This window comes from Rattus norvegicus, chromosome 5, assembly GCF_021556685.1.
Source record: "Rattus norvegicus strain SHRSP/BbbUtx chromosome 5, alternate assembly SHRSP_T2T, whole genome shotgun sequence".
Lineage (NCBI taxonomy): Eukaryota > Metazoa > Chordata > Mammalia > Rodentia > Muridae > Rattus > Rattus norvegicus.
The window spans coordinates 91,175,687-91,195,081 of record NC_141538.1 but is presented as its reverse complement, the minus strand read 5'-3'; the positions used below and the strand labels follow the sequence as shown (position 1 = coordinate 91,195,081).

General features: G+C 49.8%; 5 protein-coding genes across 5 annotated transcripts; all 5 read left to right on the top strand.

The window, feature by feature from the left end:
- Positions 1–501: 501 nt before the first annotated feature.
- On the top strand, positions 502–2,034 carry LOC120103080 (uncharacterized). Its single transcript, XM_087551817.1, has 3 exons — positions 502–679; positions 1,083–1,262; positions 1,538–2,034. The coding sequence occupies exons 1-3, from the start codon at positions 502–504 to the stop codon at positions 2,032–2,034; spliced, it is 855 nt and encodes a 284-aa protein (XP_087407943.1).
- A 2,568-nt stretch (positions 2,035–4,602) lies between these two features.
- LOC134479073 (uncharacterized) lies at positions 4,603–6,152 on the top strand. The gene is made up of 3 exons (XM_087551816.1): positions 4,603–4,780; positions 5,201–5,380; positions 5,656–6,152. The coding sequence occupies exons 1-3, from the start codon at positions 4,603–4,605 to the stop codon at positions 6,150–6,152; spliced, it is 855 nt and encodes a 284-aa protein (XP_087407942.1).
- A 2,563-nt stretch (positions 6,153–8,715) lies between these two features.
- LOC134479072 (uncharacterized) lies at positions 8,716–10,259 on the top strand. Its single transcript, XM_087551815.1, has 3 exons — positions 8,716–8,893; positions 9,308–9,487; positions 9,763–10,259. Exons 1-3 carry the CDS (start codon positions 8,716–8,718, stop codon positions 10,257–10,259), a joined length of 855 nt encoding a protein of 284 aa, XP_087407941.1.
- Positions 10,260–12,785: 2,526 nt separating this feature from the next.
- On the top strand, positions 12,786–14,331 carry LOC134479071 (uncharacterized). The gene is made up of 3 exons (XM_087551814.1): positions 12,786–12,963; positions 13,380–13,559; positions 13,835–14,331. Exons 1-3 carry the CDS (start codon positions 12,786–12,788, stop codon positions 14,329–14,331), a joined length of 855 nt encoding a protein of 284 aa, XP_087407940.1.
- Positions 14,332–16,868: 2,537 nt separating this feature from the next.
- Positions 16,869–18,414, top strand: LOC134479070 (uncharacterized). The gene is made up of 3 exons (XM_087551813.1): positions 16,869–17,046; positions 17,463–17,642; positions 17,918–18,414. The coding sequence occupies exons 1-3, from the start codon at positions 16,869–16,871 to the stop codon at positions 18,412–18,414; spliced, it is 855 nt and encodes a 284-aa protein (XP_087407939.1).
- The last annotated feature ends 981 nt before the right edge of the window (positions 18,415–19,395 follow it).

Here is a 19,395-nt window from a genome sequence, read left to right as displayed (position 1 = left end):
ACACACACACAAACACACACACACATGCATGTAGACACCAATTCAGCAGGAGGTAGTAGGGTCACACACAAAGGGGCACACCTATGTCCCGATGCATGCACACTCTCACCCAACCACCCATAGAAACGTCCACACAGAGATAGGGAGACAAGTTTGTGGGCTGGAGGTCGAAACTCTATAGCAAACCTAAAGCATCGAATCAGAGTTCAAAAAGCATTGTGTGCTTGGTATCCTGTTTAGGAACCCATTAGAGAAGAAATTTAACTGTGGCCTTCAGCTTCAAACCCTCCCAATTTAGTAGAGAAAGCATGGCAATCAACCAGAAGGAATATTCCTCGAGTTAGATTGAATTAAGTCGCCCCTCCCTATTCCTGGGTGTGGCCTGACAGGGATTGGCGAAAGCTCCTGCAAGAGCTCTGCCAGGGGGTGGAGTTTCAGGACTGCATTTAGGGCCAATCAACTCTACAATCAGCACCATTTGCCCGTGAGCTCCGGCCAAAGATGGAGGCAGAAAGGAGTGAAGCACAAGTGGAGGAGCCTGGACCTGTGAATTTAGAGATGCCCATCGTATCTCCTTCCAAGAGAAAGCAGCCCCTAGAGCAGAAGAGAGAAGAGAAACAGTCCTCTGAAGGTGGGGAGAACAGTGGCCCGCGTTCCAAGTCCTCTGCCAATGGCAAAGGTAGGGTTTCCATCTTTGAGCTACTGGTGGGCTTGTTGAAGTTGAGGAAGGAGGTCGGCTGCACTCTTCATGGTGCCCTCACTGCACATTTGATAACAAATTGTGAGAGTGTGTGTGTGTGTGTGTGTGTGTGTGTGTGTGTGTGTGTGTTTGTGTTTGCTTTTGGGGTGAGCCTAGGTCAGCCAAGGGTCACTGGTCTGTATTTTGGAATGTTTGTTGAAGCAACTTGGGAACATCCCAAGCATGTGTAAGCCTTCACCAAAGAGGGGATGTGGATTAGAAAAGTAGTGGGGTTCTGCATGGGACTGTAAGGCGTGCCAGGAGCTTGGCCTCATGGTGCCTTATCTCAGGCTTTCCTTAGGAAGGTTGGGGACCTTTCACCAATTACCTCTTGTCCCCACAGAGAACACCTGTCCAAGTTTGGAGCCTAAGGTCCCCAGGCAGAAGCGATCTGGGCAAAGCTGGGCTGTCTCCTCCTGCAGACCTGACAAGAGAAGTAACGAGCTGGATGAGAAGAGGAGGGCCAGACCATTTTCCTCCAGAGAGAGAGGAAGGGAGAAGCATGGCTCCAGCCACAGGAGAGGTAGGTCTGGGCTTTGAAGAAGCAGACCCGAGGGGGTAAATGCCCTGGGTGCTAAGCAAACCGTGCATAGAACACAGCTGGTGGTGACTGGTTCGTTGGGGCTTCCAGTGCTAAGGCACTGTGGGGAGGGTGTGTTTCCACAGGACATGAAACAGACCCTATCAGGGCATGGAAAAAGCTCTTTCAAGAGCTCTTTCGCGGTGGTGTTATGGTAGGGTAGGCTGCTGGGTGAAATCAGTGTGCACTCTGAGTAATGCCCATTGTCTCTGCCACAGATTCCTCGCACACAAAACTGCATGTAAAGGACCGAAGGCCCCAGCTAAGATCTCCTGTGAGGACTCTGAAGCGCAGGCCCTCCGGAGACAGCTATGGTGCCCCATACAACTCAGCCAAGAGGCGCAGACAACCTTCTCCGGAAGCCCTCTCATTCCCGACGTTCTCCCTGCTGATGTCCAGAGTCTTCACCAACATGGGTGCCTTGCAGGTGGCCCTGGACGACCTCCAAACCCCCGGAGGTGCCTTCCTGCCTGGGCCTTCCAGCAGCAGGGAGCCCACTGTCTCACAGCGCGCCTGGCTCACTTGGCAATTGTCTCACGCGGGAGCAGCCCTGCACTGGGCTCTTCACACAGTCAATTCCATTTGGTCTGCACAGGCCAGCCTGCCTAGATACACCTGGCCCTACAACCCAGGACAGCTAAGTGGTGCACAGAGCAGGCCACTGCCCTTCACATCTCTCAACCCTTCGTGGGTTGCAAGCGGCACCCTGGGCTGAGCACATCAGGCCAGAGAGGCCAGCAGGCAGGCTTTGTGTCCTCAGCGAGCACCAAACCATCTGCCTATCCTGAGCATCCCTCCTTTAGGGCCTGGGGACACTCCACTTAGAGACACAGGGCCTGCCTGTGAAGAAATCCTGCGAAGATTTCTCGCGGGAACTTGGACCTTTGAGAGCTTTCACTGACTTGGACCCTTCCACCTGCCCTTTAGGAACTGTGTATCATTTGAGAAATGACAGACTTTTAGAGTTCAATCAGCAAAGGGAGCTTGATTAGCCTACAGACACCCTCGTCCCTTTTTGGACAATGTCCCGTATGCCAACTGAGTGTTGAACTGCCCGTGTAAGGCACGGGAGCTCGCGAACCTTTGACATGCTGTTCCTGGGATCAAGCCCCAGTCCTTGTTCATGCTAGTTCCCAGAGTCTCAGCTGTACAGCCCTTTCTGGGCTCTGGGATGGCTGGGCCCCTTCCCTCAGTTGGAACTGCCATTCTTCCTTTCTTTTGAGCCCTGAGGCACCTCCTGGATTCCAGAACTTACCTCAGGATAGCAACCAAGATTGGTGTGTTGCAGACCATAGAACACAGCTTCCTGTTCAGTAGACTGACACAATCAAGCCATTCAGGACTCGAAATCCATGACCTTTTAAGAGTATTATACATTTTTCCTCTCTCACTTGGTTGAATCTTGTCTTGCAATATTTCATCATGGTTTTTACCTTTTTAAATAAAGATTTAGTTCGTCCTCAAGTCAATCGAGTGATGTCAATGTATCTCTCCTTCATCTGCGTAATAGTGTATACACTATTAGGCTGTGTGGAGTAATCTATATACATTCCTTTTTTATCTCATATTGCACGAATGTATGAGTGTGTGAGTGTGTGTGAGTGTCTGTGTGTGTGTGTATGTGTGTGTATGTGTGCGTGTGCACACGGGTGTGTGCATGTGTGGTAAGCAAGCATGATTTGTAGACAGAGATCATTGCAGAAGTTCTGAGAGTCAAATCTTTCATTCCTCCATCCTGTTCTGCAGACTGATCTTCGGTATTGAGGCTCTGTAGATGTTGTTTGTTTTGTTAGTTTGAGACTGGGTCTCAGGAGGTAGCTCTGGTTGTCCTTGAACTTTCTCTGTAGGCCAGACTGTCTCCTTGACTGATACACACCTGCTTCCTCTGGACTACCGATTGCTGAGGTTGAAGTCCTGAGCCAACAAACCTGATCCACTGGACCTACCAGTCTTCCTTTGTCCCTTCTTTTCTTTCTTCCTTCCTACCTGCTTTCCATCCTTTCTTCCCTGCTGCCCTTTGTCTCTTATGTTCTTCCTTCCCTCCTTTTCTCAGGCAGTGTCTCAGGATTCTATTGCTGTGAAGGAAACCATGACCAGGACAAATTGGTAAAAGAAAGCATTTAATAGCAGCTTGCATACGCTGCCAGTAGTTTTGTTCATTGCCATCAGGGCTGGAAGCATGGTGGCAAAGAGAGTGAGAGGGGGCCGAGGAATCACATGTAACTAATCATTCTTTATCCAGGTCCAGGGCAGCAGTGAGAGGGTATGTCTGGCTGTGGTTTTGAAACCACAAAACAACCAACTGGCTTCACCCACCACGTTTCCAAGCATAGGCATGCCTACCCTAAGGCCCTACCACAACTTAAATCCTTCCCGAGTAGTACTCTTTTCCTGAGGGATAAGCATTCAAGTCTACTATCCTACAAGTTGCTGTTCTTACTCAATCGACCATGTTCTCCTCCATAGCAACTGTGGGCTTGTACCTATATCCTAATGAAGAAACTCATTGAGTGCAGCTTTTAGAAACCCATAGTTGAAGAAGACTGGCTCCATACCGTTTCCAAATCAAGAGCCAATTGGGGAAAACCAATCTGGTCAAGTGGCATTGAAAAAATTGCTCAGACAACTCAGCAAGCATCTGAGATGCACACACATGCACACACACACACACACACACAAACACACAAACACGGATACTGCAAAAATAAACAAACACACACACACACACACAAACACACAAACACGATAACTGCCAAAATAAACAAACACACACAAACACACACACACACACAAACACACACACACATGCATGTAGACTCCAATTCAGCAGGAGGTAGTAGGGTCACACACAAAGGGGCACACCTATGTCCCGATGCATGCACACTCTCACCCAACCACCCATAGAAACGTCCACACAGAGATAGAGAGACAAGTTTGTGGGCTGGAGGTCGAAACTCTATAGCAAACCTAAAGCATCGAATCAGAGTTCAAAAAGCATTGTGTGTTTGGTATCCTGTTTAGGACACCCATTAGAGAAGAAATTTAACTGTGGCCTTCAGCTTCAAACCCTCCCAATTTAGTAGAGAAAGCATGGCAGTCAACCAGAAGGAATATTCCTCGAGTTAGATTGAATTAAGTCGCCCCTCCCTATTCCTGGGTGTGGCCTGACAGGGATTGGCGAAAGCTCCTGCAAGAGCTCTGCCAGGGGGTGGAGTTTCAGGACTGCATTTAGGGCCAATCAACTCTACAATCAGCACCATTTGCCCGTGAGCTCCGGCCAAAGATGGAGGCAGAAAGGAGTGAAGCACAAGTGGAGGAGCCTGGACCTGTGAATTTAGAGATGCCCATCGTATCTCCTTCCAAGAGAAAGCAGCCCCTAGAGCAGAAGAGAGAAGAGAAACAGTCCTCTGAAGGTGGGGAGAACAGTGGCCCGCGTTCCAAGTCCTCTGCCAATGGCAAAGGTAGGGTTTCCATCTTTGAGCTACTGGTGGGCTTGTTGAAGTTGAGGAAGGAGGTCGGCTGCACTCTTCATGGTGCCCTCACTGCACATTTGATAACAAATTGTGAGAGAGAGAGAGAGAGAGAGAGAGTGTGTGTGTGTGTGTGTGTGTGTGTGTGTGTGTGTGTTTGTGTTTGCTTTTGGGGTGAGCCTAGGTCAGCCAAGGGTCACTGGGTCTGTATTTTGGAATGTTTGTTGAAGCAACTTGGGAACATCCCAAGCATGTGTAAGCCTTCACCAAAGAGGGGATGTGGAATAGAAAAGTAGTGGGGTTCTGCATGGGAGTGTAAGGCGTGCCAGGAGCTTGGCCTCATGGTGCCTTATCTCAGGCTTTCCTTAGGAAGGTTGGGGACCTTTCACCAATTACCTCTTGTCCCCACAGAGAACACCTGTCCAAGTTTGGAGCCTAAAGTCCCCAGGCAGAAGCGATCTGGGCAAAGCTGGGCTGTCTCCTCCTGCAGACCTGACAAGAGAAGTAACGAGCTGGATGAGAAGAGGAGGGCCAGACCATTTTCCTCCAGAGAGATAGGAAGGGAAAAGCATGGCTCCAGCCACAGGAGAGGTAGGTCTGGGCTTTGAAGAAGCAGATCCGAGGGGGCAAATGCCCTGGGTGCTAAGCAAACCGTGCATAGAACACAGCTGGTGGTGACTGGTTCGTTGGGGCTTCCAGTGCTAAGGCACTGTGGGGAGGGTGTGTTTCCACAGGACATGAAACAGACCCTATCAGGGCATGGAAAAAGCTCTTTCAAGAGCTCTTTCGCGGTGGTGTTATGGTAGGGTAGGCTGCTGGGTGAAATCAGTGTGCACTCTGAGTAATGCCCATTGTCTCTGCCACAGATTCCTCGCACACAAAACTGCATGTAAAGGACCGAAGGCCCCAGCTAAGATCTCCTGTGAGGACTCTGAAGCGCAGGCCCTCCGGAGACAGCTATGGTGCCCCATACAACTCAGCCAAGAGGCGCAGACACCCTTCTCCGGAAGCCCTCTCATTCCCGACGTTCTCCCTGCTGATGTCCAGAGTCTTCACCAACATGGGTGCCTTGCAGGTGGCCCTGGACGACCTCCAAACCCCCGGAGGTGCCTTCCTGCCTGGGCCTTCCAGCAGCAGGGAGCCCACTGTCTCACAGCGCGCCTGGCTCACTTGGCAATTGTCTCACGCGGGAGCAGCCCTGCACTGGGCTCTTCACACAGTCAATTCCATTTGGTCTGCACAGGCCAGCCTGCCTAGATACACCTGGCCCTACAACCCAGGACAGCTAAGTGGTGCACAGAGCAGGCCACTGCCCTTCACATCTCTCAACCCTTCGTGGGTTGCAAGCGTCACCCTGGGCTGAGCACATCAGGCCAGAGAGGCCAGCAGGCAGGCTTTGTGTCCTCAGCGAGCACCAAACCATCTGCCTATCCTGAGGATCCCTCCTTTAGGGCCTGGGGACACTCCACTTAGAGACACAGGGCCTGCCTGTGAAGAAATCCTGCGAAGATTCTCGCGGGAACTTGGACCTTTGAGAGCTTTCACTGACTTGGATCCTTCCACCTGCCCTTTAGGAACTGTGTATCATTTGAGAAGTGACAGACTTTTAGAGTTCAATCAGCAAAGGGAGCTTGATTAGCCTACAGACACCCTCGTCCCTTTTTGGACAATGTCCCGTATGCCAAGTGAGTGTTGAACTGCCCGTGTAAGGCACGGGAGCTCGCGAACCTTTGACATGCTGTTCCTGGGATCAAGCTCCAGTCCTTGTTCATGCTAGTTCCCAGAGTCTCAGCTGTACAGCCCTTTCTGGGTTCTGGGATGGCTGGGCCCCTTCCCTCAGTTGGAACTGCCATTCTTCCTTTCTTTTGAGCCCTGAGGCACCTCCTGGATTCCAGAACTTACCTCAGGATAGCAACCAAGACTGGTGTGTTGCAGACCATAGAACACAGCTTCCTGTTCAGTAGACTGACACAATCAAGCCATTCAGGACTCGAAATCCATGACCTTTTAAGAGTATTATCCATTTTTACTCTCTCACTTGGTTGAATCTTGTCTTGCAATATTTCATCATGGTTTTTACCTTTTTAAATAAAGATTTAGTTCGTCCTCATGTTAATCGAGTGATGTCAATGTATCTCTCCTTCATCTGCGTAATAGTGTATACACTATTAGCCCGTGTGGAGTAATCTATATACATTCCTTTTTTATCTCATATTGCACGAATGTATGAGTGTGTGAGTGTGTGTGAGTGTCTGTGTGTGTGTATGTGTGTGTATGTGTGCGTGTGCACACGGGTGTGTGCATGTGTGGTAAGCAAGCATGATTTGTAGACAGAGATCATTGCAGAAGTTCTGAGAGTCAAATCTTTCATTCCTCCATCCTGTTCTGCAGACTGATCTTCGGTATTGAGGCTCTGTAGATGTTTTTTGTTTTGTTAGTTTGAGACTGGGTCTCAGGAGGTAGCTCTGGTTGTCCTTGAACTTTCTCTGTAGGCCAGACTGTCTCCTTGACTGATACACACCTGCTTCCTCTGGACTACCGATTGCTGAGGTTGAAGTCCTGAGCCAACAAACCTGATCCACTGGACCTACCAGTCTTCCTTTGTCCCTTCTTTTCTTTCTTCCTTCCTACCTTCTTTCCATCCTTTCTTCCCTGCTGCCCTTTGTCTCTTATGTTCTTCCTTCCCTCCTTTTCTCAGGCAGTGTCTCAGGATTCTATTGCTGTGAAGGAAACCATGACCAGGACAAATTGGTAAAAGAAAGCATTTAATAGCAGCTTGCATACGCTGCCAGTAGTTTTGTTCATTGCCATCAGGGCTGGAAGCATGGTGGCAAAGAGAGTGAGAGGGGGCCGAGGAATCACATGTAACTAATCATTCTTTATCCAGGTCCAGGGCAGCAGTGAGAGGGTATGTCTGGCTGTGGTTTTGAAACCACAAAACAACCAACTGGCTTCACCCACCACGTTTCCAAGCATAGGCATGCCTACCCTAAGGCCCTACCACAACTTAAATCCTTCCCGAGTAGTACTCTTTTCCTGAGGGATAAGCATTCAAGTCTACTATCCTACAAGTTGCTGTTCTTACTCAATCGACCATGTTCTCCTACATAGCAACTGTGGGCTTGTACCTATATCCTAATGAAGAAACTCATTGAGTGCAGCTTTTAGAAACCCATAGTTGAAGAAGACTGGCTCCATACCGTTTCCAAATCAAGAGCCAATTGGGGAAAACCAATCTGGTCAAGTGGCATTGAAAAAATTGCTCAGACAACTCAGCAAGCATCTGAGATGCACACACATGCACACACACACACACACACAAACACACAAACACGGATACTGCAAAAATAAACAAACACACACACACACACACAAACACACAAACACGATAACTGCCAAAATAAACAAACACACACAAACACACACACACACACAAACACACACACACATGCATGTAGACTCCAATTCAGCAGGAGGTAGTAGGGTCACACACAAAGGGGCACACCTATGTCCCGATGCATGCACACTCTCACCCAACCACCCATAGAAACGTCCACACAGAGATAGAGAGACAAGTTTGTGGGCTGGAGGTCGAAACTCTATAGCAAACCTAAAGCATCGAATCAGAGTTCAAAAAGCATTGTGTGCTTGGTATCCTGTTTAGGACACCCATTAGAGAAGAAATTTAACTGTGGCCTTCAGTTTCAAACCCTCCCAATTTAGTAGAGAAAGCATGGAAATCAACCAGAAGGAATATTCCTCGAGTTAGATTGAATTAAGTCGCCCCTCCCTATTCCTGGGTGTGGCCTGACAGGGATTGGCGAAAGCTCCTGCAAGAGCTCTGCCAGGGGGTGGAGTTTCAGGACTGCATTTAGGGCCAATCAACTCTACAATCAGCACCATTTGCCCGTGAGCTCCGGCCAAAGATGGAGGCAGAAAGGAGTGAAGCACAAGTGGAGGAGCCTGGACCTGTGAATTTAGAGATGCCCATCGTATCTCCTTCCAAGAGAAAGCAGCCCCTAGAGCAGAAGAGAGAAGAGAAACAGTCCTCTGAAGGTGGGGAGAACAGTGGCCCGCGTTCCAAGTCCTCTGCCAATGGCAAAGGTAGGGTTTCCATCTTTGAGCTACTGGTGGGCTTGTTGAAGTTGAGGAAGGAGGTCGGCTGCACTCTTCATGGTGCCCTCACTGCACATTTGATAACAAATTGTGAGAGAGAGAGAGAGAGTGTGTGTGTGTGTGTGTGTGTGTGTGTGTGTGTGTGTGTTTGTGTTTGCTTTTGGGGTGAGCCTAGGTCAGCCAAGGGTCACTGGGTCTGTATTTTGGAATGTTTGTTGAAGCAACTTGGGAACATCCCAAGCATGTGTAAGCCTTCACCAAAGAGGGGATGTGGAATAGAAAAGTAGTGGGGTTCTGCATGGGAGTGTAAGGCGTGCCAGGAGCTTGGCCTCATGGTGCCTTATCTCAGGCTTTCCTTAGGAAGGTTGGGGACCTTTCACCAATTACCTCTTGTCCCCACAGAGAACACCTGTCCAAGTTTGGAGCCTAAGGTCCCCAGGCAGAAGCGATCTGGGCAAAGCTGGGCTGTCTCCTCCTGCAGACCTGACAAGAGAAGTAACGAGCTGGATGAGAAGAGGAGGGCCAGACCGTTTTCCTCCAGAGAGATAGGAAGGGAAAAGCATGGCTCCAGCCACAGGAGAGGTAGGTCTGGGCTTTGAAGAAGCAGACCCGAGGGGGCAAATGCCCTGGGTGCTAAGCAAACCGTGCATAGAACACAGCTGGTGGTGACTGGTTCGTTGGGGCTTCCAGTGCTAAGGCACTGTGGGGAGGGTGTGTTTCCACAGGACATGAAACAGACCCTATCAGGGCATGGAAAAAGCTCTTTCAAGAGCTCTTTCGCGGTGGTGTTATGGTAGGGTAGGCTGCTGGGTGAAATCAGTGTGCACTCTGAGTAATGCCCATTGTCTCTGCCACAGATTCCTCGCACACAAAACTGCATGTAAAGGACCGAAGGCCCCAGCTAAGATCTCCTGTGAGGACTCTGAAGCGCAGGCCCTCCGGAGACAGCTATGGTGCCCCATACAACTCAGCCAAGAGGCGCAGACACCCTTCTCCGGAAGCCCTCTCATTCCCGACGTTCTCCCTGCTGATGTCCAGAGTCTTCACCAACATGGGTGCCTTGCAGGTGTCCCTGGACGACCTCCAAACCCCCGGAGGTGCCTTCCTGCCTGGGCCTTCCAGCAGCAGGGAGCCCACTGTCTCACAGCGCGCCTGGCTCACTTGGCAATTGTCTCACGCGGGAGCAGCCCTGCACTGGGCTCTTCACACAGTCAATTCCATTTGGTCTGCACAGGCCAGCCTGCCTAGATACACCTGGCCCTACAACCCAGGACAGCTAAGTGGTGCACAGAGCAGGCCACTGCCCTTCACATCTCTCAACCCTTCGTGGGTTGCAAGCGGCACCCTGGGCTGAGCACATCAGGCCAGAGAGGCCAGCAGGCAGGCTTTGTGTCCTCAGCGAGCACCAAACCATCTGCCTATCCTGAGCATCCCTCCTTTAGGGCCTGGGGACACTCCTCTTAGAGACACAGGGCCTGCCTGTGAAGAAATCCTGCGAAGATTTCTCGCGGGAACTTGGACCTTTGAGAGCTTTCACTGACTTGGACCCTTCCACCTGCCCTTTAGGAACTGTGTATCATTTGAGAAATGACAGACTTTTAGAGTTCAATCAGCAAAGGGAGCTTGATTAGCCTACAGACACCCTCGTCCCTTTTTGGACAATGTCCCGTATGCCAACTGAGTGTTGAACTGCCCGTGTAAGGCACGGGAGCTCGCGAACCTTTGACATGCTGTTCCTGGGATCAAGCTCCAGTCCTTGTTCATGCTAGTTCCCAGAGTCTCAGCTGTACAGCCCTTTCTGGGCTCTGGGATGGCTGGGCCCCTTCCCTCAGTTGGAACTGCCATTCTTCCTTTCTGTTGAGCCCTGAGGCACCTCCTGGATTCCAGAACTTACCTCAGGATAGCAACCAAGACTGGTGTGTTGCAGACCATAGAACACAGCTTCCTGTTCAGTAGACTGATACAATCAGGCCATTCAGGACTCGAAATCCATGACCTTTTAAGAGTATTATCCATTTTTACTCTCTCACTTGGTTGAATCTTGTCTTGCAATATTTCATCATGGTTTTTACCTTTTTAAATAAAGATTTAGTTCGTCCTCATGTCAATCGAGTGATGTCAATGTATCTCTCCTTCATCTGCGTAATACTGTATACACTATTAGGCTGTGTGGAGTAATCTATATACATTCCTTTTTTATCTCATATTGCACGAATGTATGAGTGTGTGAGTGTGTGTGAGTGTCTGTGTGTGTGTATGTGTGTGTATGTGTGCGTGTGCACACGGGTGTGTGCATGTGTGGTAAGCAAGCATGATTTGTAGACAGAGATCATTGCAGAAGTTCTGAGAGTCAAATCTTTCATTCCTCCATCCTGTTCTGCAGACTGATCTTCGGTATTGAGGCTCTGTAGATGTTGTTTGTTTTGTTAGTTTGAGACTGGGTCTCAGGAGGTAGCTCTGGTTGTCCTTGAACTTTCTCTGTAGGCCAGACTGTCTCCTTGACTGATACACACCTGCTTCCTCTGGACTACCGATTGCTGAGGTTGAAGTCCTGAGCCAACAAACCTGATCCACTGGACCTACCAGTCTTCCTTTGTCCCTTCTTTTCTTTCTTCCTTCCTACCTGCTTTCCATCCTTTCTTCCCTGCTTCCCTTTGTCTCTTATGTTCTTCCTTCCCTCCTTTTCTCAGGCAGTGTCTCAGGATTCTATTGCTGTGAAGGAAACCATGACCAGGACAAATTGGTAAAAGAAAGCATTTAATAGCAGCTTGCATACGCTGCCAGTAGTTTTGTTCATTGCCATCAGGGCTGGAAGCATGGTGGCAAAGAGAGTGAGAGGGGGCCGAGGAATCACATGTAACTAATCATTCTTTATCCAGGTCCAGGGCAGCAGTGAGAGGGTATGTCTGGCTGTGGTTTTGAAACCACAAAACAACCAACTGGCTTCACCCACCACGTTTCCAAGCATAGGCATGCCTACCCTAAGGCCCTACCACAACTTAAATCCTTCCCGAGTAGTACTCTTTTCCTGAGGGATAAGCATTCAAGTCTACTATCCTACAAGTTGCTGTTCTTACTCAATCGACCATGTTCTCCTCCATAGCAACTGTGGGCTTGTACCTATATCCTAATGAAGAAACTCATTGAGTGCAGCTTTTAGAAACCCATAGTTGAAGACAGACTGGCTCCATACCGTTTCCAAATCAAGAGCCAATTGGGGAAAACCAATCTGGTCAGGTGGCATTGAAAAAATTGCTCAGACAACTCAGCAAGCATCTGAGATGCACACACATGCGCGCGCACACACACACACACACACACACACACAAACACACAAACACGATAACTGCAAAAATAAACAAACACACACAAACACACACACACACACAAACACACACACACATGCATGTAGACACCAATTCAGCAGGAGGTAGTAGGGTCACACACAAAGGGGCACACCTATGTCCCGATGCATGCACACTCTCACCCAACCACTCATAGAAACGTCCACACAGAGATAGGGAGACAAGTTTGTGGGCTGGAGGTCGAAACTCTATAGCAAACCTAAAGCATCGAATCAGAGTTCAAAAAGCATTGTGTGTTTGGTATCCTGTTTAGGACAGCCATTAGAGAAGAAATTTAACTGTGGCCTTCAGCTTCAAACCCTCCCAATTTAGTAGAGAAAGCATGGCAATCAACCAGAAGGAATATTCCTCGAGTTAGATTGAATTAAGTCGCCCCTCCCTATTCCTGGGTGTGGCCTGACAGGGATTGGCGAAAGCTCCTGCAAGAGCTCTGCCAGGGGGTGGAGTTTCAGGACTGCATTTAGGGCCAATCAACTCTACAATCAGCACCATTTGCCCGTGAGCTCCGGCCAAAGATGGAGGCAGAAAGGAGTGAAGCACAAGTGGAGGAGCCTGGACCTGTGAATTTAGAGATGCCCATCGTATCTCCTTCCAAGAGAAAGCAGCCCCTAGAGCAGAAGAGAGAAGAGAAACAGTCCTCTGAAGGTGGGGAGAACAGTGGCCCGCGTTCCAAGTCCTCTGCCAATGGCAAAGGTAGGGTTTCCATCTTTGAGCTACTGGTGGGCTTGTTGAAGTTGAGGAAGGAGGTCGGCTGCACTCTTCATGGTGCCCTCACTGCACATTTGATAACAAATTGTGAGAGTGTGTGTGTGTGTGTGTGTGTGTGTGTGTGTGTGTGTGTGTGTGTGTGTGTGTGTTTGTGTTTGCTTTTGGGGTGAGCCTAGTCAGCCATGGGTCACTGGTCTGTATTTTGGAATGTTTGTTGAAGCAACTTGGGAACATCCCAAGCATGTGTAAGCCTTCACCAAAGAGGGGATGTGGATTAGAAAAGTAGTGGGGTTCTGCATGGGACTGTAAGGCGTGCCAGGAGCTTGGCCTCATGGTGCCTTATCTCAGGCTTTCCTTAGGAAGGTTGGGGACCTTTCACCAATTACCTCTTGTCCCCACAGAGAACACCTGTCCAAGTTTGGAGCCTAAGGTCCCCAGGCAGAAGCGATCTGGGCAAAGCTGGGCTGTCTCCTCCTGCAGACCTGACAAGAGAAGTAACGAGCTGGATGAGAAGAGGAGTGCCAGACCATTTTCCTCCAGAGAGAGAGGAAGGGAAAAGCATGGCTCCAGCCACAGGAGAGGTAGGTCTGGGCTTTGAAGAAGCAGATCCGAGGGGGCAAATGCCCTGGGTGCTAAGCAAACCGTGCATAGAACACAGCTGGTGGTGACTGGTTCGTTGGGGCTTCCAGTGCTAAGGCACTGTGGGGAGGGTGTGTTTCCACAGGACATGAAACAGACCCTATCAGGGCATGGAAAAAGCTCTTTCAAGAGCTCTTTCGCGGTGGTGTTATGGTAGGGTAGGCTGCTGGGTGAAATCAGTGTGCACTCTGAGTAATGCCCATTGTCTCTGCCACAGATTCCTCGCACACAAAACTGCATGTAAAGGACCGAAGGCCCCAGCTAAGATCTCCTGTGAGGACTCTGAAGCGCAGGCCCTCCGGAGACAGCTATGGTGCCCCATACAACTCAGCCAAGAGGCGCAGACACCCTTCTCCGGAAGCCCTCTCATTCCCGACGTTCTCCCTGCTGATGTCCAGAGTCTTCACCAACATGGGTGCCTTGCAGGTGTCCCTGGACGACCTCCAAACCCCCGGAGGTGCCTTCCTGCCTGGGCCTTCCAGCAGCAGGGAGCCCACTGTCTCACAGCGCGCCTGGCTCACTTGGCAATTGTCTCACGCGGGAGCAGCCCTGCACTGGGCTCTTCACACAGTCAATTCCATTTGGTCTGCACAGGCCAGCCTGCCTAGATACACCTGGCCCTACAACCCAGGACAGCTAAGTGGTGCACAGAGCAGGCCACTGCCCTTCACATCTCTCAACCCTTCGTGGGTTGCAAGCGGCACCCTGGGCTGAGCACATCAGGCCAGAGAGGCCAGCAGGCAGGCTTTGTGTCCTCAGCGAGCACCAAACCATCTGCCTATCCTGAGCATCCCTCCTTTAGGGCCTGGGGACACTCCACTTAAGACACAGGGCCTGCCTGTGAAGAAATCCTGCGAAGATTTCTCGCGGGAACTTGGACCTTTGAGAGCTTTCACTGACTTGGACCCTTCCACCTGCCCTTTAGGAACTGTGTATCATTTGAGAAATGACAGACTTTTAGAGTTCAATCAGCAAAGGGAGCTTGATTAGCCTACAGACACCCTCGTCCCTTTTTGGACAATGTCCCGTATGCCAACTGAGTGTTGAACTGCCCGTGTAAGGCACGGGAGCTCGCGAACCTTTGACATGCTGTTCCTGGGATCAAGCTCCAGTCCTTGTTCATGCTAGTTCCCAGAGTCTCAGCTGTACAGCCCTTTCTGGGCTCTGGGATGGCTGGGCCCCTTCCCTCAGTTGGAACTGCCATTCTTCCTTTCTGTTGAGCCCTGAGGCACCTCCTGGATTCCAGAACTTACCTCAGGATAGCAACCAAGACTGGTGTGTTGCAGACCATAGAACATAGCTTCCTGTTCAGTAGACTGATACAATCAGGCCATTCAGGACTCGAAATCCATGACCTTTTAAGAGTATTATCCATTTTTACTCTCTCACTTGGTTGAATCTTGTCTTGCAATATTTCATCATGGTTTTTACCTTTTTAAATAAAGATTTAGTTCGTCCTCATGTCAATCGAGTGATGTCAATGTATCTCTCCTTCATCTGCGTAATACTGTATACACTATTAGGCTGTGTGGAGTAATCTATATACATTCCTTTTTTATCTCATATTGCACGAATGTATGAGTGTGTGAGTGTGTGTGAGTGTCTGTGTGTGTGTGTATGTGTGTGTATGTGTGCGTGTGCACACGGGTGTGTGCATGTGTGGTAAGCAAGCATGATTTGTAGACAGAGATCATTGCAGAAGTTCTGAGAGTCAAATCTTTCATTCCTCCATCCTGTTCTGCAGACTGATCTTCGGTATTGAGGCTCTGTAGATGTTGTTTGTTTTGTTAGTTTGAGACTGGGTCTCAGGAGGTAGCTCTGGTTGTCCTTGAACTTTCTCTGTAGGCCAGACTGTCTCCTTGACTGATACACACCTGCTTCCTCTGGACTACCGATTGCTGAGGTTGAAGTCCTGAGCCAACAAACCTGATCCACTGGACCTACCAGTCTTCCTTTGTCCCTTCTTTTCTTTCTTCCTTCCTACCTGCTTTCCATCCTTTCTTCCCTGCTGCCCTTTGTCTCTTATGTTCTTCCTTCCCTCCTTTTCTCAGGCAGTGTCTCAGGATTCTATTGCTGTGAAGGAAACCATGACCAGGACAAATTGGTAAAAGAAAGCATTTAATAGCAGCTTGCATACGCTGCCAGTAGTTTTGTTCATTGCCATCAGGGCTGGAAGCATGGTGGCAAAGAGAGTGAGAGGGGGCCGAGGAATCACATGTAACTAATCATTCTTTATCCAGGTCCAGGGCAGCAGTGAGAGGGTATGTCTGGCTGTGGTTTTGAAACCACAAAACAACCAACTGGCTTCACCCACCACGTTTCCAAGCATAGGCATGCCTACCCTAAGGCCCTACCACAACTTAAATCCTTCCCGAATAGTACTCTTTTCCTGAGGGATAAGCATTCAAGTCTACTATCCTACAAGTTGCTGTTCTTACTCAATCGACCATGTTCTCCTCCATAGCAACTGTGGGCTTGTACCTATATCCTAATGAAGAAACTCATTGAGTGCAGCTTTTAGAAACCCATAGTTGAAGACAGACTGGCTCCATACCGTTTCCAAATCAAGAGCCAATTGGGGAAAACCAATCTGGTCAGGTGGCATTGAAAAAATTGCTCAGACAACTCAGCAAGCATCTGAGATGCACACACATGCGCGCACACACACACACACACACACACACACACACACACACACAAACACACAAACACGATAACTGCAAAAATAAACAAACACACACAAACACACACACACACACAAACACACACACACATGCATGTAGACACCAATTCAGCAGGAGGTAGTAGGGTCACACACAAAGGGGCACACCTATGTCCCGATGCATGCACACTCTCACCCAACCACTCATAGAAACGTCCACACAGAGATAGGGAGACAAGTTTGTGGGCTGGAGGTCGAAACTCTATAGCAAACCTAAAGCATCGAATCAGAGTTCAAAAAGCATTGTGTGTTTGGTATCCTGTTTAGGACAGCCATTAGATTAGAAATTTAACTGTGGCCTTCAGCTTCAAACCCTCCCAATTTAGTAGAGAAAGCATGGCAATCAACCAGAAGGAATATTCCTCGAGTTAGATTGAATTAAGTCGCCCCTCCCTATTCCTGGGTGTGGCCTGACAGGGATTGGCGAAAGCTCCTGTAAGAGCTCTGCCAGGGGGTGGAGTTTCAGGACTGCATTTAGGGCCAATCAACTCTACAATCAGCACCATTTGCCCGTGAGCTCCGGCCAAAGATGGAGGCAGAAAGGAGTGAAGCACAAGTGGAGGAGCCTGGACCTGTGAATTTAGAGATGCCCATCGTATCTCCTTCCAAGAGAAAGCAGCCCCTAGAGCAGAAGAGAGAAGAGAAACAGTCCTCTGAAGGTGGGGAGAACAGTGGCCCGCGTTCCAAGTCCTCTGCCAATGGCAAAGGTAGGGTTTCCATCTTTGAGCTACTGGTGGGCTTGTTGAAGTTGAGGAAGGAGGTCGGCTGCACTCTTCATGGTGCCCTCACTGCACATTTGATAACAAATTGTGAGAGTGTGTGTGTGTGTGTGTGTGTGTGTGTGTGTGTGTGTGTGTGTGTGTGTGTGTGTTTGTGTTTGCTTTTGGGGTGAGCCTAGTCAGCCATGGGTCACTGGTCTGTATTTTGGAATGTTTGTTGAAGCAACTTGGGAACATCCCAAGCATGTGTAAGCCTTCACCAAAGAGGGGATGTGGATTAGAAAAGTAGTGGGGTTCTGCATGGGACTGTAAGGCGTGCCAGGAGCTTGGCCTCATGGTGCCTTATCTCAGGCTTTCCTTAGGAAGGTTGGGGACCTTTCACCAATTACCTCTTGTCCCCACAGAGAACACCTGTCCAAGTTTGGAGCCTAAGGTCCCCAGGCAGAAGCGATCTGGGCAAAGCTGGGCTGTCTCCTCCTGCAGACCTGACAAGAGAAGTAACGAGCTGGATGAGAAGAGGAGTGCCAGACCATTTTCCTCCAGAGAGAGAGGAAGGGAAAAGCATGGCTCCAGCCACAGGAGAGGTAGGTCTGGGCTTTGAAGAAGCAGATCCGAGGGGGCAAATGCCCTGGGTGCTAAGCAAACCGTGCATAGAACACAGCTGGTGGTGACTGGTTCGTTGGGGCTTCCAGTGCTAAGGCACTGTGGGGAGGGTGTGTTTCCACAGGACATGAAACAGACCCTATCAGGGCATGGAAAAAGCTCTTTCAAGAGCTCTTTCGCGGTGGTGTTATGGTAGGGTAGGCTGCTGGGTGAAATCAGTGTGCACTCTGAGTAATGCCCATTGTCTCTGCCACAGATTCCTCGCACACAAAACTGCATGTAAAGGACCGAAGGCCCCAGCTAAGATCTCCTGTGAGGACTCTGAAGCGCAGGCCCTCCGGAGACAGCTATGGTGCCCCATACAACTCAGCCAAGAGGCGCAGACACCCTTCTCCGGAAGCCCTCTCATTCCCGACGTTCTCCCTGCTGATGTCCAGAGTCTTCACCAACATGGGTGCCTTGCAGGTGTCCCTGGACGACCTCCAAACCCCCGGAGGTGCCTTCCTGCCTGGGCCTTCCAGCAGCAGGGAGCCCACTGTCTCACAGCGCGCCTGGCTCACTTGGCAATTGTCTCACGCGGGAGCAGCCCTGCACTGGGCTCTTCACACAGTCAATTCCATTTGGTCTGCACAGGCCAGCCTGCCTAGATACACCTGGCCCTACAACCCAGGACAGCTAAGTGGTGCACAGAGCAGGCCACTGCCCTTCACATCTCTCAACCCTTCGTGGGTTGCAAGCGGCACCCTGGGCTGAGCACATCAGGCCAGAGAGGCCAGCAGGCAGGCTTTGTGTCCTCAGCGAGCACCAAACCATCTGCCTATCCTGAGCATCCCTCCTTTAGGGCCTGGGGACACTCCACTTAAGACACAGGGCCTGCCTGTGAAGAAATCCTGCGAAGATTTCTCGCGGGAACTTGGACCTTTGAGAGCTTTCACTGACTTGGACCCTTCCACCTGCCCTTTAGGAACTGTGTATCATTTGAGAAATGACAGACTTTTAGAGTTCAATCAGCAAAGGGAGCTTGATTAGCCTACAGACACCCTCGTCCCTTTTTGGACAATGTCCCGTATGCCAACTGAGTGTTGAACTGCCCGTGTAAGGCACGGGAGCTCGCGAACCTTTGACATGCTGTTCCTGGGATCAAGCTCCAGTCCTTGTTCATGCTAGTTCCCAGAGTCTCAGCTGTACAGCCCTTTCTGGGCTCTGGGATGGCTGGGCCCCTTCCCTCAGTTGGAACTGCCATTCTTCCTTTCTGTTGAGCCCTGAGGCACCTCCTGGATTCCAGAACTTACCTCAGGATAGCAACCAAGACTGGTGTGTTGCAGACCATAGAACATAGCTTCCTGTTCAGTAGACTGCTACAATCAGGCCATTCAGGACTCGAAATCCATGACCTTTTAAGAGTATTATCCATTTTTACTCTCTCACTTGGTTGAATCTTGTCTTGCAATATTTCATCATGGTTTTTACCTTTTTAAATAAAGATTTAGTTCGTCCTCATGTCAATCGAGTGATGTCAATGTATCTCTCCTTCATCTGCGTAATACTGTATACACTATTAGGCTGTGTGGAGTAATCTATATACATTCCTTTTTTATCTCATATTGCACGAATGTATGAGTGTGTGAGTGTGTGTGAGTGTCTGTGTGTGTGTATGTGTGTGTATGTGTGCGTGTGCACACGGGTGTGTGCATGTGTGGTAAGCAAGCATGATTTGTAGACAGAGATCATTGC